The sequence below is a fragment of the Gilbertella persicaria genome (assembly GCF_025201335.1).
Source record: "Gilbertella persicaria strain CBS 190.32 chromosome Unknown B0P05scaffold_54, whole genome shotgun sequence".
Taxonomy (NCBI): Eukaryota; Fungi; Mucoromycota; class Mucoromycetes; order Mucorales; family Choanephoraceae; genus Gilbertella; species Gilbertella persicaria.
The window spans coordinates 71,413-91,721 of record NW_026252015.1 but is presented as its reverse complement, the minus strand read 5'-3'; the positions used below and the strand labels follow the sequence as shown (position 1 = coordinate 91,721).

Genomic DNA, 20,309 nt, shown 5'->3' with positions numbered 1-20,309 from the left:
TTCTTTTCTCGGTTTATTACCCCTTTCACTGTAACCCCCTTGCATTTCTGTCCCTCTTTCTTTTATCACTCTTCAAATTTGTTGCATGTACAAAATGCCTTTCTAATTCATATAGACTAAAATAAAGTATTTACATTTTAGACGTCTATCTTCTTCTTTTCTTTCTTTCTTTTTTAAATGCTTACCGCAGTATTTGACGAAAACGCTTTGAAGCCAACCTACGATTCATTAAAGGAACGTGAATCACTTCCGCCTTTACCACCTAGTAATCCAAGTCCAAGTCAGAGCAGCACCACTACTGTAGTCACTTCTTGTAGCGTGCATAAAAAGAGTCTAGACGGATTTGCACTAGAAGAAAACAAAAGCGAATTATTATTTGACCGACTTGAGCAAGAGAATGCAAAGCTGCCGCCACAAGTAGAGTTTATTAGTGGACAAAATTTATAATAACAAATACTTTCGTAATAGGATTCTACAGCCTTCATTTTAGCGCAAATTGAGCGACAAAACGTACTTTTAGAGAAAGACCCCAAATCTATTTATATTCATTCAAACAAGCTCAGGGCACATTTTTCAACAGTTCAGCGTCTTGTCAAAGGAAACATGGATGATGATGGCGAAGAAATTGACTGGGGATTTTGGGAAGCTGTCATTCAAGATTCAGATCAGGTGGCTCTTAAATTACCTCACTTACTTTCACTCAAATTAAGATCAGGTATTCCTTCAAAAGTAAGAGGACTTATGTGGCAAGCTATGTCAAAATCTGCTTCATTACATTTGGAAACGGTGTATAAACAATTATGTAATGAGAAGTCTCCTCACGAACGTGTTATTCAGCGAGATCTGTCAAGAACGTTTCCTCGTATTGATATGTTCAAGAAAGAGAATGGGCAAGGACAGATTTCTATGAAGCGTATTTTAGAAGCTTATAGTTTATATGATACCGAAGTTGGCTACTGCCAAGGCCTGGCGTTCTTAGTAGGCCCATTGCTTATGAATGTATGTAATTCTTTGCAAAATGATATAGAGCTAATTAGCTCAATCTCATGTAGATGCCTGAAGAACAGTCATTTTGTGTGTTTGTAAGGTACATAATTAACAGCGATTCTTTATTCTTAAAAACATGCAATACATAGACTTATGGAAACATACGAGATGAGGTCCATGTTTACTTTGAATATGGAAGGCCTTCAAGTCCGTCTGTACCAGTTTTCTAGCTTGCTGAAGGAAATCCTGCCTGACCTCACGAATCACCTTGACTTATTGGGCGTACACCCGGCAATGTATGCCTCGCAATGGTTTTTGACATTGTTTGCGTATGCTTTTCCTGTTCCTCTTGTATCGCGTATTTATGATATCATTTTCGCCGAAGGTGCTGCAGAAACAATCATGCGTGTCTCCATTGCTATATTGAAGCGCTCGCAAGATACTATTCTGTCTAAAGTGCCTGCTGAATTCGAGCATATATTAGATTTTCTAACCTCACAAAAGCTATGCGAGCCTTACAAAGACTTTTATAGCCAAGTCATTCATGATGCAATGGCTTTATCTGGCATTATAACTCGAGAAAAAATGGACATACTTGGTGAAGAATACGCTCAACAAACAGCAGAAGGAAAGGTCATAATTCCAGCACGTAAACTTGGATTTTGGAAGAGAAAGAAGCAGCTTTATTCAGCAAAAAACAACAAGATTTTCCGATCATACAGTGGTGCTTTTACAACAGCTAAAGCATCTAATAAAAAGCCAACAGCAACTAATCCTCCTTTGCTAAAAAAGCGATGGTCATCAGTTTCTTCACCCAAAGAGTGGATCTATCTTCAAAAGACACCAAATTGTGATCGAAACGAAACAAACGATATAGAAAAAAAGCTTAAATGTGTTCTTCATGATTTTGACCAGCTTAAAATCAAGCATCAAAAGACACTAGATGAACTCAATGAAGTCAATTACGATAAAGAAGACTTGGAGTGTGAAAGAGATGCTCTCAAACTGACTATTGCTGAACTAGAGCGTTACCAGCAGATATCATACAATTGTGATAGCTCAGCCATATTATCATCAACTTCGTTCAGCAATCTCGAAATAGCACAAAATGCAGCTATGGCCGAAAATGTGTATCTTCAGGAGACCAAGGCAGCTAAAGACAACCAGGACATTTCTTTGCAGCTTGTCCATCTCAAAGTTCATAACTTTGAGCTGGAACAGCATTGTGAAAATCTTGAGCAAGATTTGGAACTGATTCAAGCAAAGCTAGATATGGTCAATGAAGGGCAAATAGCTCTTGTAGATAAACTAGTGGTAATGAAGACTGAATTAGAAGAAGCAAGAATCGAAAAAAGCCATATAAAAGAAGAAAACGAGCGCTTAAAAAAAGAGCTAACGCGTTTGAAAGAAGTGCAGTTACTAGCACCACAAAATGAAGGACATTGTGGACCATGCATTAAAAGACGCCATAGTACATCAAGCATAATACCAGGTACTAACAACAAGCAACTGTATGAACTTGAGCCTTCTTTAATAGCACGCAAAATGAAATTGGACGAATATGCATCCACAGAAAAAAGAAAAGCATCTATTTACGGTCGAGTATTACACGCGTTTTCACGATCAAGTTGATTGTTGCAATAAAGAAGCTGCATAACGGCAGACATGTCTGAAGTTGCACAAGATGTAGCATTTCATATTAAGTAATCTTTTATTTAGCCTGTGATTTTTCTTTTTTACGTGTTTTTCTTTATAAAATGAATAGTGGTAGTAGACGTCTTTCTCTCATCGCAAGCCATTTAGCGTCTAATAAAAGCCGCCAAATTTCGACTAGTAAGTCTAATACAATCAAAAGAGAAACTTTTCGAAACAGACACGACTACACGTATTTTCTGCCTATCCAAACAAGGTAACGCTTTCTCTTTCCAGGAAAACGAACCGTTATTTGTCTAATGCATTAATAAGATGGTCCGATGCCGATGTCTATGGTCACATTAACAATTCAATTTATTATCATTACTTTGATACAGTTATTAACGAGTACTTAATCAAGCATTGTGGCCTAGAACCCAATCACAATAACAACACAAAGCCAATCGGTCTTGTGGTTGCAAGCCAAGCCAACTTCTATGCTTCAGCAACATATCCTAATGTTATACAGGCTGGTCTATGCATTACAAAAATTGGAAAATCAAGCGTTACTTATCGCATTGGTATATTTGAAGCAGAGAATCCATTGGCGTGTGTTGTCGGTGGATTTACACATGTTTTTGTAGATCCAGAAAACAGGAGACCTGTCCAAAGCTTACCAAAAGAATTTTTGGAAGGTATGGAGAAAATGCTGAAATAAGTAAAAATATACTATACTACATTGATTTTCATGCAAATCATAATTGTCGTTATAATTTGATAACCGTTAATATATTAAATGAAAAAAATACAATCATTGAGCATGGGTCAGAAATAAGAGAACAAAGGCTATTTTACTAATAACAAGACAGAATTTCATATGATGTATCTAATTTCATACCATCTAGTTAATGTCTTTAAGATCAACCAATTTACATAAATGCAATCTTTAATTCCATACGATTTAATATATTACAGGTGAGCTACATGTCTTTAGAATACTAGGTGCCTATAGTTTCCTTTAGCAATATAATATTGTGCAAGGACGCGACTAGTGATTTGTTATTAAATAACGAGCTCTGAATTTCTTTGGTTCATAGAGAAATGATATCTCAAGTATGATAAAACTGGTTTTGCGGCCAAAAAAAAAAAAAAGCAAGAATTAAGGACCGTTTTGCTATCTTTCAAAGACAACTGCGACAGAAATACTAATTTCTCATACTGTCATCTCAAATATAGTTTCGTTTCTTCTAGAGTGTTTAGATATCTACAGGTATAGACACAAGAATCATGACTAAAATACTTAAGATCCCGTTAAATTTTCATTTTTTTTTGGGGTGTTTCGACTCTTTTTTTTTTTAAGAAAATGTAACAGAGAAAAGCACGAGCCAGTCTCAATTGAGCGACGTTAATCAAATTTATTTTAATAAATTCTTTGTCAGAATAATTAGCTTGTACTTGTGTCCTTCAAATTGGTGCTCAATGGCGCCTAAAAGTATCGCTTTAAACGCACGAAATTGATTTTATTCAAACTAGCAATTGCATAAAAGATATAAATTAAAAAAAAAAGCTAATGACGCGTAGTCAAATGATACCTAAAAGAGGGACCCGAAAGTTAGCTGTGGTTACCCTTTCGTTTTCCAAAAAGCAGTTTTGCCGCGTGTAACGTGACTGGGTTAGACAACTATTTTATTGACTTGATTTTTTTATTCTGTTTTTTTCTTTCAGCTATCATTTTCAACATGAATACTGTCTCTTTTTCAAAGTTTAAAGACTGGTATAGTTCATTTAAAGTCTTATACACGTATACAAACAAAACTGAATTCAATGAATACTTAAAGTCTAGATATCTGGTCCAAACAAAACGAAAAGGGGACACAATGCTTGACACAACAAGAACTTGGCCAACCTTCTACCGAGTTAGAAGAAATTGTAAACAAATGTAAGTAGTGTTCTAGGCAAAAATAAGTTGCTAACAAAATACAGTACGACAGGCCTTAGATACTATGCTCGAAGAATATGTAGCAATAGTAAGCCAATTGGGCTTAGAAGAAACACTAGAGCAAGTTTCAGCTGAAAATATACCCAGTCAAGTTATTTTGATGAGAAACTGTGTTAATATGTACGACCAAGAATTTATGGTAAAAGCAAGTATATAACATATGACTTAATCTACAAAACAAAAGTCTGACTGAGTCGTCTAATAGGAATGCATCAAAGGCATTGTATGTGATAAAGGCTTTGCAACACAGCAGCATTTATATGGAAGTATCGCATTATGGAAATCAGAGTCTTATTTAGATGATGAAGTACAACAACAAATAAAGCAGCTCAATTAATCTTTCATGCCGGCAATGAAAGACATTTTATTATTTTTATTTTTATAATGCTTCTTGATCTGAGTTTCTTCTTGAATTAGGATGACTATTAGTGGGGGTATTAGGCCCACTACGAATTAATTTTGTCCTGGCCAAAAAATTACCCTATTTCATGTGTTTAGTTTTGATAAAATAGCTTAAAGAATCAACTTACCACAGCTGTTTCAATACCAAATAAACTTGCAAAATCAGTAATAAAATGATGACTCTGGTTCTCCCATAATTCTAATTGCTCTATCAAACTTAATTTTACTTTTTCGATGCTCACTTGAGTCTTGATTTGTTGCTCTTTTAGGAAAGAAATATTAAGGTCTTTGGGAGATACACCGCGCTCAAGATTGCGTCTCAGGAACTTGTCATAATCACGAACAATACGTGTAATCAAGTCAGAAGTAGAGATACCATCAGTACGATGAGTAGGCAAAAATTTACCTTGCTCTTTGACAAAGGCATACACATCTCCAGATTCAGTTGATTGGTATGGCTCTGCATCATGCGCAACATAGTCAATTTGATGAAGGTCAAGGAACTCTTTTGTGACAGTCCAAGGTGCTGATTCAATCACTTGGTCAACCCATTTGCAGTGTCGAACGGCCTCATATCTCTCAACGTCTTTCATGACTGTCTTGCCTTTAAGCTTATGGGTTTCTTCATCGTTACACACTACCAAATGATGAGTTTCTATACCTACAAGAGTCTTCCCTTTACCGCCTACTAACAGATAGACACTTGGAAATGCCTTTTTAGCTTGTTCAAGTGCTTTTGCATGGCCAAAATGAAACATATCATAAATGCCATCACAATAAACTCTGACAGGTCTATCTTTAGGTGGCTATACTTAAAGTGAATAAATAGCAGTGAGCATAATAAGATTTACCTCATTTATCTTGAAGTCATATTCCTGAGACGGTGAACTATAACTCTCACTCGCCATAAAGATTTCTGACTGAGATTTGTTTAAACTTGTAGATGATGATTGGGGTGTAAGATTGGTATCTATAATTAAACATGTCAAAAACAAAATCATATATATATAATAGACAGAAAACAAGGTAGAATGAAACACTTTACCATTGAAGGTAGTAGGATGGACGTTTTTTCCAATAGACATGGTACTTTATAAAGCACTTTCACTCACTATGTAGTTTTATTTGCAAGAAGAAGGAAAGAGAAGCAAACAGAATGTTCTTTGGTCTAAATACGAGTTAAATGAGCGATTAGTTTTGACTCAGTCGGACATACATTAAACAAGCCGAAAAGTGCAACCGGAATTTCATCTTGAATCATTGAGAGCTAGTGGTCTTTGACCAAAATCCCATTAACAATACATTCACAAGAGATATACTTTGCGTGAGCTTCTATATCTTGATTGCTCATATCGAAAACTATTCATTTGTAAATGTTGATACATGTTACATTTTTTGTTTCTTGTTTGAGACTTAAGAAAACCAGAAACAGTTGCCATAACTCAATAGACCTAATCATATCAACTTATTTCACCCATAATAACCACTAACACAAGCAAATAGACAAAAAATGATTCGTATGATAGATCTTTTCTACGATCTTGGTTCAGTATGACTTTTAAACAATATAGCACGTTTGCAATTAAGATTTTTTTATGTCCAAACATTTTAAGCAGTGTTTAAATAGAAAAAGACGCATAAAGTATTTACAGTTTTTTTTTTACAAAATCAAATTTCTGAGTGGTTGTTCAATTAACGTCTGGCATGAGCCTAGCTAAATAGTTTTCATATAGTCAGTATGATCTATTATTGCTACTCAAATAGCACACTCAAACTTTTTATTAGCTATGAAGGAAAGAAAGGGCACTTGTAATTTATGCATTTTTAAAGACCGCTTATAATGTTTGGACATAGATCCAATCACAGTCACAATTGAAGTTCAAACACAAAACTGAAGGTTCATTTTCTTTCAATAATGCAACCATGTTGTATAACATATGGTAATCTTGACAATCACGTAAACAAGTATACTTTTTAGTTATTAAATGCACTTCTTTTTCTTCTAGTATGACCTCTGACTTCTTTTACCCGAATATGGGTGGAGTTGAAAGTCATTTGTATGAACTGTCTCAACGTCTGATTCAAAGAGGACATAAAGTATACCTGTGCATATTGTGATTTTTCATGCCAAACAAAGGCAACTAAGACTCATTCATCTAGGTAATCATAGTCACACATGCTTATGGAAATAGAAAAGGCGTTCGATATCTGACAAATGGCTTAAAAGTGTATTATGTACCAACAAAAGTAATTTATTCAGAAGCTACTTTACCCACTATTTATGGGTTTTTTCCTCTATTTAGACATATTCTCATACGCGAAGCAATCCAAATTGTGCATGGACATGGCGCATTCTCATCTTTATGCCATGAAGCCATTTTACATAGTAAAACAATGGGCTTAAAAGCAGTTTTTACAGACCATTCTCTGTTTGGATTTGCAGATGCGTCTTCTATTCTTACAAACAAACTCTTAAAGTTCACTTTAAGTGATGTTGATCATGTAATTTGTGTCTCGCATACAAGGTAATTGTCCTTACAAAAAAAAAAGAGACACAAGACTAAGAAAATCATTTTATAGTAAAGAAAATACGGTACTTCGAGCAGCATTGTCTCCTAGAAATGTTTCTGTAATACCCAATGCTGTTGTTGCTTCTCAATTCTTGCCTGATCCCAGTGCTTCTGACCCTAATTGGATCACTATAGTCGTCATTAGTCGCCTTGTTTACCGCAAAGGAGTCGATTTATTGGTTGCCATTATACCTCGTATTTGTGAAACATACAAGCACGTCAGGTTTATCATAGGTGGTGATGGTCCTAAACGAATTGACTTGGAACAAATGCGCGAAAAGCACTTGCTCCATGACCGAGTTGAGCTACTGGGCCCTATCAAACATCATGAAGTTCGAAATGTTTTAATTCAGGGAAATATATTCCTAAACTGTAGTCTAACTGAGGCTTTTTGTATTGCTATTGTTGAGGCTGCATGCGCAGGGTAAATATAAATCAAAATGATCATGCTGTACAAACTACAAAATAGGTTATTTGTGGTCAGCACAAAAGTTGGCGGTGTACCTGAGGTTTTACCAAGCCATATGATCAACTATGCAAGCCCCGAAGAAGATGGTAAGCAGAAATCTTTAACACAAAACTCACAACCTATTAGATCTAGTCATTGCAATATCCAAAGCAATCCATATGTTTCGTTTTGGTCAAATCGATCCTAGTAAATTTAATGACCAATTGAAGGACATGTACAATTGGTCTAATGTAGCAGAGCGCACTGAAAAAGTCTATGGATCTGCATATCAAACAAGGAATTCACCTTTGATTGAACGCCTTAGAAGATATTATGGTTGTGGATTATACGCAGGAAAGATTTTCTGCATGGTGATGGCTTTAGATTATTTGATCTGGAAGTTTTTGGAATGGCTATTTCCTACTGACACGATTGAAAGAGCAAGAGATTTTCCATACCAGAAATATAGAAACTTTTTTCAGCAACATAAGCAAGAGCAGGTTACTCGCACAAATGATATCATACAACAAGTTGTTGAAGAAGTAGACGAAGAAGACGAAGAAGATATTAATAGCATACCATAATAAAGGAATCTTCCTAATTAAGAGCTGCCGATTGAAACCTACCAAAAAAAGCAAAAACAACCGCTGTGTGGCAAAGCATCGCTAAAATATGAAATGTTTGTATCATTAGACTGGTATTTTATTATATTCATGTGCTTTGAGAGAGAGATTTACGTTTCAATAATAGGTGACGATGTGATATGTAAAATTTTTGAGCATTGATGTAAGCTCCTAGAGTTAAATCAACCCATTTTACAGCATTTTGATGGTTGTTAATAGGTGGCCTTGTTACCCATTCACACATTAGTCTCCACGCATGTACTAAATTCTCGGTCATTTGTATCCTGCCAAACAAAATGTCATGCAGTTTTTCTCTAAACTCGTTTACATAGATTGAGTGTCCCAATTTAACTTGTAGACGCAGTTTCTCAAATTGATTCAAGAGCGACTTGGGTGAGTTAACGTGCATGATATGGTTCATTTGATCGCAATATCGTATTAGTTCAATAAAGACTCTGCACAACCAAACTGGTGGTTGCAATGATGATTTTTTGTGATGTGAGGGGTATTTTGGTGTTATGCTGTTATGGTTTGTTGTTATGGTCGTTGCCAGGGGTATATCTATGTAGTTCATGCAGATATCTATGGTGCTGCTATCGCTTGCTTGTTGTTGTTGCTCTTCTTCTTGGTGATGTCGATTACTTTCAGCAACTTCATCTTCACTTTCGCCTGTACACAAACTATGTGTAGGTGTGCTCACGGTAGATTCAGTCCCTGATAGACTAAATGATAGTGGTGGTAATGGATTGCATGCTTGAAACCGACTTGGATCCTCCTGAATCATTTCAACCAATTCGCCATAACTTTCAAAATGCCTTGGTTTTAAGTTGTTTTTCAGTCTATGAATTTCATTGTAGATCCATTCATCCATCGAAACGACTTTTCCAGACACCAAATCGTTCAATTTCATCATATTTTTTTGAAGAATAAGAGAAACAAAGAGAAAAGAAGAAGTAAAAATTAATTTGTGATCACTTTTGCTTTTTTTGTTTATATAGTTTTTCATTGTGAAATGACTTCGCCTCTTTTTCAAGAAAAAAAAAAAAAAAGAAAGCGAGTAGCGTAGCACGATTATCCGCGATTGTCACCTGTAATTCCCATTTCGAACATTGGATCTTGATGTACGCGCGCGCGAATCTGGTACAATTCGTTCGGAGATTCATTTCAATATTTATGCTTATCAACCAAATTTATAACTTTTACCAGAACTACAGCAATGGATAGAAAATGTCTATTTTACAAAAAGCTTATGGACATTCTCTTGGGATTTTTTGTGTATCTAAGTTTTATTCTTCTTGTTGACATTACTTCTCGATACGCGGACAGCGCCGAGGGCTGTTCATGCCATCAATAGTGTTGACCTTAGTGTAACTATAGATGGATCGAGATATGTTTTAGAAAAAAAAAGGGGGGCTTTGCAACACCTTCCGTCTAAACGTATAAACATGTCAAATTTGAGTTTCAGAAACTTGATGACAATTGGTCTGCTCGCTTTATATATTTGAACCTAGAGACTTTATTAAAAAAACGCTATTTTAAAAAGAAACCTTTGGAAAATGGTATCCAAAAAGGTTATTTGGCGTAACGCTCACTAGCATTTACCTCAAAGAATAAAGCTGCTGTTTAAAAACCAGCATAGTAGTACAATCCAAAAAGGAATACAGAAAGAGCAGCGCAAAGGTTCGGTATTAAACAATGAAAGAGGAAATAACAATCTGACATATGAATTTGTCATCGCACAGTTGGAATATTCTATTAGAGAACATAAAACAAATAGAATGATTTAATTGATTCGTAGTCTAGTGCTAGGAATTTACTCAATTCGACACTTGTGTTTCGTTGTTTGTAAGATACAGGATAGCTTATCATAATACTTTGTCTCTACCTGAGAAGAATTCTTTATTAAGAAGACAAAAAAGCCCAATCAAATGGTCTTCATTAAGTACTACTAAAACTGCTTATGTCTCAATTTATTTTTATATGAATATGCATTTCTCTTCGTAAGATTAGAGAGTATTGTTTGCCGTTTATGGGAAGACAGAATAAATTTGACAGTGAAACGTTTTAAGCTCGTGTGCAACGAAATCAAAACAGATACTCAAATTTCATATAAGGAAAGGAAAAGTGAATCTGCAGCTTTAAAATGTTTTAGACATACATATGCGCACACCAGCCCTCTCTCTCTCTCTCTCTCTCTTTCTGCCTAAACTTTTAGGAGTTCAATATAGATTAGATACAGGCTTATGTGAGGTTTTGTAAGCAATTCAGTCATTTTTCCAGCAACTTGAAATTAAATCGTTTTGTACTACCCTCCTTTTTTTTTTGGATTATTTTCTTTGGTTTACTTGTGATAAACACAAACATTCAGGATCACTTACATGAAGATTGATAATAGAACTCAAAATCATTAAAAAACATCATTCGTTTTTTATAATTCTCGAAAAGGATTCTATATGCACACAGACTAAAATTGATTATAGTTGCCTAATACAAATTACTGAAAACTGTAGCTCAACTCGGCGATCCTATTAAGGGAATGGGCTCAATGACATAAATAGTCATACATTTGTTGCACAGTTAAAAAAAATTCCCTTTGAAAAATACTCCTAGTTACATCTGCTGCTTATTGGGCATTCCATTAAAAGGGAACGCCTGTAGTCCGCATGACCATGCATATTAACTATATCTTTTTTTAATTAAAAAGACTCATAATGACAGGGATAAATAGAATATCCTGAACGAATAACGTCTTCTGCACTACGACCTTTTGTCTCCGGTAAAATGAAGAACGCTATGTAAGCAAGTAGTAAGGAAATGACGGCAAACAAGTAAAATACATAGCCCTGACCCATAAAGTTACGAAGGATAAAAAATCCGGAAGAGACGGCAAAATTGGCAATCATGTTGGAAGCCAATCCAACAGAACATGCACTGCTTACTGCTTGTGTGTCTACTAGTTCAGGAATCATCAGAAATGGTATAGGTCCAAGACCAACAGCAAACAATGCAACGTATGCAAGAATAGCAAAGGCAGATGTTGTATTGTGTCCAGTTTCAATACTCCAGCCTAATAAGCAACTCATCAAAGCCATAAAAAGGCCAGAAAACAAGAACAATGGTCGACGTCCTAGTTTATCCATCAGATAAGCAGAAATAGATGTCATGATCAAGTTAACAATCGATATATAGACAGTGATCAGACCAGAAGATTCAGGAAACACACTTGACATGATTGAAGTAGAATAGAATATGACTGCATTGATACCAGACAGCTGTTGAAACAATTGCAATAATAAAACAATCATTAAAGGACGGCGGTATTTTGACGAGCCCAAAAATGTCCATACATTGACATGTTGTGTGTTAGATGCAGTTGACTGGATTAATCTTTGATCGTCTTGAAAATTTTCTTCCTCATCTAATTCTGCTTCTGCTGCCTGGTTCTGAGCATTGCTGGCCCATTCTCTTCTCCATTCATTGATTTCTTCCTCTGCCTGATCAACTGAAGTCCCTCTAAGCCTCACTAATGACTTCTTTGCTCTGTTGAAGCCACCAGGGATGAGTGCTAAATATCGTGGCGACTCTACACAAAAAGGTAATAGACAACATTGCAATATAGCTAAAACAACGCCCATGACCAAAATATATCGCCAAGAAGAGATAGTAGACCAAGCCAGACTAATGACTTGAGCAGCCATGATGCCCATCACAATGGCCAATTGATTCAATGCACCAAAAAATCCACGTTTTGATTTAGGCACACATTCGGCCAAGTATGCAGGCACAACCACAGTGACAATTCCACTTCCAATGCCGGACAAAAACCGACCTATCATCATTCTTTCGGGTGTTGAGGCCAAGGTGGTGATCAATGAGCCAGAGCTCAATAAGAGATTGGTGCCAAACAGTGTAGAGCGACGACCATATCGGTCATTAAAAAATGGAGCTGATAAAGCACCTAATAAACCACCTGCTGTTAATACAGACACAACGAGTGAATACTGTGAGTCTGGCATAGGGATACAAGGTGGCAAAAAGCCTTCGCGAAAAGTAGGATTAGCACATTTAGAAATAATATCTTGAGGCGTGTTTAGCTCTCCGTTGTGGTAACCATATTGGAAAGCACCCTATTAAACTTAGTTTATGTGCGTCTGTTTAGAGTGTTTACCATCAGGATGGAGATGACCACAAACACCAAGTAGCCCGTTACTTTTTGAGACATAACAGAGGTCTCTTATTTTTCTAAAAAAAAAAAATAAATAAAAATAAAAAGGAAAAAAACAAGGAAGCATATGTTTTATTAGACTTTTAATTTTCTTGATTTAGGACCATTTATTGGCTCGTTTGTTTGCTTGTTTGCTAAGGCTGACAGCTGTTGAAATAGCTACCATTGAATCACCATTCGCTTCTTCTAAAGCCTTTTGTAAGATCCTTATGTCAATCTGCGGTAAAACAGTGGTAAGATAATCTATTCCTTCCATGTTATCATGGCGAACGTTGCTATCACTGCTATTTGTAGAAGAGCTTTTGGGACCATAAAAGGAGCTAGGTGAGCTAGCACTAGATGTAGGCGTATTAATAAGGGAAGAAGGCGACGTCTTGATCCTTCTATTTGTATTTAATGGTGATGGTCTTGCATTAATTTTTTTTGAAGCTGTTGGAGTTGCCCCTACTCGATTGTTTAAAATTGGTGTCATTCTATTATGACTGGGCTTTGTTGGCTGAGTATATCGAGGCAGTTGAGTTGATCTGGTTGCAATCAAGTTAAATCGACTGATAGACCGACCAAAAATCCCACTTCCACCTGTCGTCACTTGAGGTGTATGCACATAATTCTGGTTTGCTAAAAACGGTTTGTTTTCTTGATTGGGTCGCTTAAAATTACTATTGTGGGGTGAATGAAAAGATGTACTACCGATAGTGGCTTTCTTTAAGAACATAGAAATAGATCCACTAAAGCTTGAACTCATGTTACCAGACATATGAGAACCAAAATGAATGGAGGAGTTGTTGGAGCGTGACATTTCAGGTGTACGAATGGGAGGTACATAATCTTCCAATAAAGGCTGAGGCTTGCCCTTCTCTTGATTAGAACTAACCCAGCTTTTAAAAGGCGATTCTTCTTTAAGGCACAAGTCCAATGTCTTTTCATAAAATGATAATCTCTCGTAAATATCTGGTATACGCATCATTTCATCATAAGATCTTTCCACATATTTCTGCGTACTTGATGGTTTCTTTTGTATTGATTCTTGTAAGGATTGTTGTGATTGTTGCTGGAGTTTTCTCTCACTTTGTAAACGTCTTGCACTTCGAATGCTCTTTTGACTTTTGCCGCTCTTTGTTGATTTTTTACTGGATGCAGAAGAAGGGCGTCTAGAAGTCTGGGATTTCTGTTGCTGTGAATAAAAAGATTGCTGTGAATGCATGTCTTCGGGAATAGGTGAATCTGAAGCAGTAATGATAACAGACTCCATCTGACAATTCTCTTTAGGTATAACTACAGCAGGAACTTTCAGTTGTTTAAATTGGTTTACAAGTGATGTAAAATCCTCGGATAAATTCAAATCGCATGAAAGAAAAGAGAGTGGTTCAGGTACAGGGCTTGATTCAATCAGAGTCTTTTCTTCTCGAGTCTGCTCTATGTCGTCCAGAGTCTTTTCATTTGGTTTTTGGAGCATGATAGGTTCCTCTGTTATCTGTATTTTTTCTGGATCACCTAGTGCAGTGGTTCCTGCTTCTTTTAACAAATAAATTCTCCGACTTGCTTGACTTTACCTTCAGAAGCAAAATCATCAATAAATGACTGCAAATCGCGTATTTGACTGACAACATCTACTGAATCTATGTGAATTTATGTGTTGTTTTATATAGTAGGTTACCTTTACAGGACATGTGTACCTTGTAAAAAAAGAAAGAGAGAGAGAGAGAAAAGGAAAACAAAAGTCTTGACAAGAATTTCTCTTTAAAATTTACATTTAGCCCGCCTTGATGATTTAAAGTAAAAACCTAGTAATTTACAATTTATCACAGCTCCTTATTATTTAAAAGATTGTTTAAGACTTGGACCGTTGGCTCAAATTTTGATCTTACTGCAATGAATAGTATCAAAGACAATTGATTTTCAGAGGCTATTAAATGTGCTTAAAATGTCGGATCTGTAAAGGTACTAGAAAAAGCGTGCGCTATGACCAGAAGATAAAAAAAATCGCTTTTAAAAAATTGAGTTAAAAAAATTGCATGCTTTCGATCCTCGAGTAAGTTCTCCAAAGGATAATAGATTGACATTGTAAACCGCATGAAAGAAAGCTGAAGTTATGTGTTGAAATAATATAAAAAAGAAGAACCTATATTTAGTGTGGCCACCTTTTTCATCCATCAAAGATTGGTATCGGCTTTTCATGTTTCCGACTAAGTGTGCCGCATATTTTTCGTCGAAGTACAGCTTTTCAGTGCCTTGACTTGGTACCTGTTTGATCATCCTTTTTCTCCACATCTTGCTCTTTCAAGTCATTCAATAAACAAAGCCAAAATATAAAACATTTCTTTAAACGTTTCTTTAGGAAGAAACGTTCTTAAAAACCTAAAAATCGCCCATTTTAAGAAATTTACCCAACATCTTATACAATCATTGTTGAAATCAGCGACTTTACCTTCTGAAATGATTATATACTGACCCGAAATAAAAATCAACACTAGTTTTTTGTCATTCGAACTCAGTAACAAAGGTATCATGATCTAAGAACTCTTTAATATGCCTAGATGATACTTAAACGCGCTCAATTTTTTGTGGATGATTTGTTGAGATGTTTTAAGATAATATAAACAAAAAGGAATCAGTACTTGGTGGTACAGCCTTTAGCATGAATCACAGCTTGGTATTGGTTGATCATATTGTGTAGTAGTATGAATGTAATGAGAAGATAGTAGGGGAGGTATTCAACAGCCTCCTCGTATCTGTGTAAGTATTTTACATATACTGGTTAATATATGTTGTTAGTTTATTTCTCTCTTTTATGTCGCTTCTATTTTCTGCTCTTCCTTATAATCTAATGTAAGTAACAATATAACTATTATTCATGTATCTCATGCTCTGCCTAATTTCTAGATTTTCAATAGTGTACTTTGATATAGCCAATCATAGCTCGAGTAAGTAGAAGCATTCTATATATCACTTTATCTCTTCACAAGTCCATATTTGCTTTTTCAACAGAGAGCTTGAAGCATTGAATCTCGTCTATATGTTTAGAAGCCATGATGTGTTATTAGCTATCTTCTTTTTGCTTGAAAAGGATTAGCTGTAGTGTTTAATTGCATAAAAGTCAGCCAGCCCAACATTTTCTCGCGCTTATTACGTTTTCTTAAAAAATGCTTTATGGTCCGAGATCTGAACAAGAAACCTGGAGAAACTGTATCAAAGTTATTCTGGGGCTATTAGGTACGTATATGCCGTTGAGGTCTTGAATAGCTGTATAATAAACAAACATATACATATAGAGGACAGTTTACTGAACGGATCTACACCTTCTACGAAAGTTAACTTTGACGAGTTTTGGCTTTATAACAATACAAGTTCAGGTAAAACAAAAATAGTTTGTATGCAGTGCAGCTCATATTTCTATAGAACTACTTTCAGCACCTGCTTCACCTAGTGCCCAAAGTATCAAACGAAAAAGAAGCTTTTCTGACTGTGACCAAGACCGCAAAATACAAAAATTGTCAAGCAGTTTAGCGAATGATATTGCACGTAGTTTATCAGTGTCTATGGATGATATGGATATGTCGTCCTCTCCTCAACTATCCAATAATTTCAGCATTTATAGCAACAACAAGCCTCAAAAAGAGAATCCAGTGCCAACATTGCGCCGTATTTCTCTCAGTGGCATTATGAACCCGGCCAATGCATCTTCTATGGAGCAATGGCTAGAGACACAAGCACACCGGCATCATCTTCCATTATCAGACTATAAAAAAATGTTTCATGAAAAGCAAAAGATGTTACGAGAGGAACTGGATATATTGCAGAAACCAGATCAAACATTTGAATCAATACGAGAACATTTGACATGCGTATTAAGATTGGCAGACGAATTGAGTGGAGATCGCAATTTACCATTTAATGTAAATAATTGATGTCTAATCATACACATTACTGAATATCTACTATAGAAAATATTTCCAGAATGGACGTTGTACGAAGGAAAAATCAATAACTTGGCATCTTATGTACAATCAGTAGAAGATATGAGTTTCTCAGTCAACAAGACGATTCCACAATCTGATGATTTATTGCAGGATATTAAAGGATTACAAAGCTTGTTAGATGCTAAAATGTCCTTGTACGGTGATGTCTTGATACAGAATGGATTAGAATGGAAAGCGATGGGGATGCCTGTCAATGAACAACTCTTGATTGCAACAAAAGAATGGATTCATCATCTCTGTAACGATTTATTGAATGCATTGAATAATGAGTGCAAAAAAGCACAAGATTTGGTACATGACATGAAAGCACTTGTTCATTCACCTATGGGGGAGAAGGTAAAATGCATAGGTATAACTAGAGTATACTAATTGAATAGTTAATGGCTTCTATTCTGGCTGGATTAGAATTTATAGCAGAAGCGTCTACTCTAATAGGCTTTACTTCTTTAAGGATTGTGAATGAATGCCATATGTTGGCTATTATCTATGGTCAATGGGTTTCTGAAAATCTAGAGCATATCAACGACAAATCAAAAAAAAACAGATCATACACAACAACCAAAAGAACAGATATTCGCTTTATGCATTTACTTGAAACTATGACACGCATCTTATCAGCATTGTATACCCTCAATGAATTGGAAATATCACCCAGCTATGGCTCAATCTCCTATGTAGATAACTTAACATCTGTCTTGGTAGAGCTGACTGTGCGGGCAGTAAGCATGATTGAGATTCACCGAGCCAACGAAGCACCCAGCAAGACAGTGGCAGGCAATATCATGTCACATCCACAAACAACATTTATTTATATGGGAGAGTCTTTATTAACATTTGCAAGCAAGATCCTTGAACTGTCAGGACAGGAAGGGACATTTGAAAATAGAATTAAGGTATAGTGATTAATGCAAATTAGAATATATATTTATGCTATTTTATTATTAGACATTGCATTCTTATCTGCAAGACCTTGAAGACTCCTTGGAATCCTCTTGATTGTACATAAATTTAATATATCCTCTTACAAGATATGCAGTAATAAAATATAAGAAAAACTCCGTTCTAACTGTGGATGTATTGTTCTCGCGTGGTTGCATGTAGATGCCACACATCATAGGCTGTAGTACAAATGTCAAGAGCACCCCAATATTCTTTCAATTGGATTAATTTGCAATTAATTTTTATTGGGCTGTAGTACAAGTCTCTGTACAAGTCACTATTTTTCTCTAATGGTCTGATTCTGGCCTTCTCTTTATTTCTTTTCTTTTCTCTCTTTCTCTTTCACCCCCTTTTTTTTCTCTTTTCTTTCTCGACTCATACATTTTTATTATGTCTTTAGTTTATTCTACAGATACAGAAAACTATATATCTGCGCCACTACCAACTCATATCTCACAAGGTGTTCATTATGATTCATATCAAAAATACAACACTGTTCAGTCAGAAGTAGCTGTTTTTACTGTTCCCGATAACTTCCAATTTGACGAAAAGAAAAAATCTACACCCAAATCCAACTCATGGTTTAATACCACTGCTTTTTCCAACACAAATAACAACAAAGGCATTCGTCGAGTTGCTTCAGCACCTGACGCAAACCATATTCAACCTCTCAAGACAAAGGGGTCTTCGGTTACACTGCAGAGTCCAGATGCACAGAGACATCAACTAGAACGTATCAAGCTGTGTAGACGTACTTATTCAAGTAGTAGCATCAAGATAAAAACACTTGAAGTTGGTCCTTCTAGTTTTTCAAAAATCCGCATGTTAGGCAAAGGCGACGTTGGGAAAGTATACATGGTTAGACAAAAGGGCAACGACAAATTGTTTGCCATGAAGGGTAAATAACACAAATAGATTTTTCTGGTTCTTTTATTAATATGTCTTCTTAGTTCTTTCAAAGAAAGAAATGATCAAGCGAAACAAAATCAAACGCGCTCTAGCAGAGCAAGAGATTTTGATGACTTCAAACCACCCATTCATTGTAACTTTATATCACTGCTTTCAAAGTCAAGATTATCTTTATTTTGTTATGGAATATTGTATGGGTGGTGAATTCTTTCGAGGTAACATATACATTCAAAGAGATATGCATTGTGTTTATTTTTTTATCTCGTTAGCATTGCAATTAAGACCGGGAAAATGTCTGAATGAAGATGGTGCTCGTTTTTATGCTGCAGAAGTGACAGCAGCATTAGAATACCTTCATCTTCAAGGTCATATTTATCGTGATCTCAAGCCAGAAAGTAAGTCTTAGTATAGCCTAAAATAGATTTACTTAACAACAACAGATATCTTATTACATCAAAGCGGACATATCATGTTGACTGATTTTGATCTCAGTAAAGGCTCGACACCTCCAGGTCAACCAGGTGTCGTGAAATCCAAATCACCTAATCTGGTAATTTTTCATAATAGGTTGTTTATAATTATTGACATCTCAATCTAGCCACCTTCAATCAATACAAAAAGTTGTGTGAATGGATTGCGAACAAACAGTTTTGTGGGCACAGAAGAATACATTGCACCTGAAGTCATTAAAGGATGTGGTCATACAAGTGCAGTTGATTGGTGGACATTGGGTATACTTATTTATGAGATGCTTGTAGGTATTTATAGATGCTGTGTACAAGCTTGTTTTTTACTGATCCATCTCTCTCTTTTTATGTTAGTTTGGCACCACACCATTTAAGGGCAATGGTCGAAATGAGACCTTCTCCAATATTCTTCACACAGACATTCGATTTCCTCACCAACCTGCACCTTATAATGGCAATGTTTCCAGCAATACTAAAAACTTGATCCGCAAACTTTTGCACAAGGACGAAAATCAGCGTCTTGGATCTCGTGCGGGTGCAGCTGATGTTAAACAACACCCTTTTTTCAAGACGATCAACTTTGCTCTCTTGAGAAATATGACGCCACCTATTGTACCGATTGTACACAAACCAAATGGCATTGATGCTGTCAATTTTAGAAAGATGCAAGAAAGTGTTAGTCTAGACTTAGAAGCAGATGGGCTTAAAATCATTAGTACAATGGAAAAGTCCAATCCTTTCGAAAAGTTTGATTCCAGTAAGTTACTCTGTTTTGATTGCTCGGAATACTTATTTTTTTTCTCTCTAGTTACTTTGTACCACATGGGTGATTCTGATTCTGAATTAGACGATGAATAAGTTATATACACACATACACACATATACACACATGGCATTATACATATATACACACGCACAATACCCTATTGACTCACATATACACTTTATTCATACTACGCTTTTAAGAAGAAGAAGAAGAAGAAAAAAGAAAAAAACAAAAACTGTTCTCTCAGTGTAATAGATTTATATTTAATTGCATACTTTTTTTTTTTTAAAAAAAAAACTACTTACTAATGTTACTAATTAAAAAAGAAAACAATTACTCTTTATATCCATTTTCTTGATTAA

At 35.7% G+C, this 20,309-nt stretch overlaps 11 protein-coding genes across 11 annotated transcripts; 7 read left to right on the top strand and 4 right to left on the bottom strand.

Moving 5' to 3' along the window:
• Positions 1 to 603: 603 nt before the first annotated feature.
• Positions 604 to 2,619, top strand: B0P05DRAFT_575082 (rab-GTPase-TBC domain-containing protein; the record flags this gene model as incomplete). The annotated part of the gene is made up of 3 exons (XM_051581622.1): positions 604 to 999; positions 1,053 to 1,087; positions 1,137 to 2,619. 3 exons carry the CDS (start codon positions 604 to 606, stop codon positions 2,617 to 2,619), a joined length of 1,914 nt encoding a protein of 637 aa, XP_051430709.1.
• Positions 2,620 to 2,744: 125 nt separating this feature from the next.
• On the top strand, positions 2,745 to 3,443 carry B0P05DRAFT_599960 (HotDog domain-containing protein; the record flags this gene model as incomplete). The annotated part of the gene is made up of 3 exons (XM_051583216.1): positions 2,745 to 2,820; positions 2,845 to 2,896; positions 2,917 to 3,443. The coding sequence occupies 3 exons, from the start codon at positions 2,745 to 2,747 to the stop codon at positions 3,335 to 3,337; spliced, it is 549 nt and encodes a 182-aa protein (XP_051430708.1). The 3' UTR covers positions 3,338 to 3,443.
• Positions 3,444 to 4,358: 915 nt separating this feature from the next.
• B0P05DRAFT_581559 (uncharacterized protein) lies at positions 4,359 to 4,955 on the top strand (the record flags this gene model as incomplete). Its single annotated transcript, XM_051582114.1, has 4 exons — positions 4,359 to 4,393; positions 4,458 to 4,558; positions 4,603 to 4,767; positions 4,855 to 4,955. 4 exons carry the CDS (start codon positions 4,359 to 4,361, stop codon positions 4,953 to 4,955), a joined length of 402 nt encoding a protein of 133 aa, XP_051430707.1.
• Positions 4,956 to 4,997: 42 nt separating this feature from the next.
• Positions 4,998 to 6,105, bottom strand: B0P05DRAFT_575079 (uncharacterized protein; the record flags this gene model as incomplete). Its single annotated transcript, XM_051581621.1, has 4 exons — positions 4,998 to 5,099; positions 5,149 to 5,826; positions 5,872 to 5,990; positions 6,066 to 6,105. 4 exons carry the CDS (start codon positions 6,103 to 6,105, stop codon positions 4,998 to 5,000), a joined length of 939 nt encoding a protein of 312 aa, XP_051430706.1.
• A 949-nt stretch (positions 6,106 to 7,054) lies between these two features.
• On the top strand, positions 7,055 to 8,622 carry B0P05DRAFT_581558 (uncharacterized protein; the record flags this gene model as incomplete). The annotated part of the gene is made up of 7 exons (XM_051582113.1): positions 7,055 to 7,117; positions 7,181 to 7,406; positions 7,440 to 7,545; positions 7,601 to 8,014; positions 8,060 to 8,145; positions 8,186 to 8,310; positions 8,440 to 8,622. 7 exons carry the CDS (start codon positions 7,055 to 7,057, stop codon positions 8,620 to 8,622), a joined length of 1,203 nt encoding a protein of 400 aa, XP_051430705.1.
• Positions 8,623 to 8,749: 127 nt separating this feature from the next.
• Positions 8,750 to 9,070, bottom strand: B0P05DRAFT_478660 (uncharacterized protein; the record flags this gene model as incomplete). The annotated part of the gene is made up of 1 exon (XM_051575027.1): positions 8,750 to 9,070. One exon carries the CDS (start codon positions 9,068 to 9,070, stop codon positions 8,750 to 8,752), a length of 321 nt encoding a protein of 106 aa, XP_051430704.1.
• Positions 9,071 to 11,006: 1,936 nt separating this feature from the next.
• On the bottom strand, positions 11,007 to 12,905 carry B0P05DRAFT_517415 (general substrate transporter). The gene is made up of 2 exons (XM_051575713.1): positions 12,830 to 12,905; positions 11,007 to 12,788 (listed from the first exon to the last, which is right to left on the bottom strand). The coding sequence occupies exons 1-2, from the start codon at positions 12,881 to 12,883 to the stop codon at positions 11,358 to 11,360; spliced, it is 1,485 nt and encodes a 494-aa protein (XP_051430703.1). The 5' UTR covers positions 12,884 to 12,905; the 3' UTR covers positions 11,007 to 11,357.
• Positions 12,906 to 12,942: 37 nt separating this feature from the next.
• On the bottom strand, positions 12,943 to 14,625 carry B0P05DRAFT_559390 (uncharacterized protein). Its single transcript, XM_051580268.1, has 3 exons — positions 14,544 to 14,625; positions 14,440 to 14,499; positions 12,943 to 14,395 (listed from the first exon to the last, which is right to left on the bottom strand). Exons 1-3 carry the CDS (start codon positions 14,554 to 14,556, stop codon positions 12,984 to 12,986), a joined length of 1,485 nt encoding a protein of 494 aa, XP_051430702.1. The 5' UTR covers positions 14,557 to 14,625; the 3' UTR covers positions 12,943 to 12,983.
• Positions 14,626 to 16,905: 2,280 nt separating this feature from the next.
• Positions 16,906 to 17,765, top strand: B0P05DRAFT_581556 (uncharacterized protein; the record flags this gene model as incomplete). Its single annotated transcript, XM_051582112.1, has 2 exons — positions 16,906 to 17,202; positions 17,244 to 17,765. 2 exons carry the CDS (start codon positions 16,906 to 16,908, stop codon positions 17,763 to 17,765), a joined length of 819 nt encoding a protein of 272 aa, XP_051430701.1.
• A 430-nt stretch (positions 17,766 to 18,195) lies between these two features.
• On the top strand, positions 18,196 to 20,039 carry B0P05DRAFT_478644 (kinase-like domain-containing protein; the record flags this gene model as incomplete). Its single annotated transcript, XM_051575025.1, has 7 exons — positions 18,196 to 18,703; positions 18,756 to 18,929; positions 18,984 to 19,109; positions 19,155 to 19,264; positions 19,313 to 19,468; positions 19,536 to 19,938; positions 19,990 to 20,039. The coding sequence occupies 7 exons, from the start codon at positions 18,196 to 18,198 to the stop codon at positions 20,037 to 20,039; spliced, it is 1,527 nt and encodes a 508-aa protein (XP_051430700.1).
• B0P05DRAFT_559376 (uncharacterized protein) lies at positions 19,916 to 20,222 on the top strand. The gene has a single exon (XM_051580267.1). The coding sequence runs from the start codon at positions 20,032 to 20,034 to the stop codon at positions 20,197 to 20,199; it is 168 nt and encodes a 55-aa protein (XP_051430699.1). The 5' UTR covers positions 19,916 to 20,031; the 3' UTR covers positions 20,200 to 20,222.
• The last annotated feature ends 87 nt before the right edge of the window (positions 20,223 to 20,309 follow it).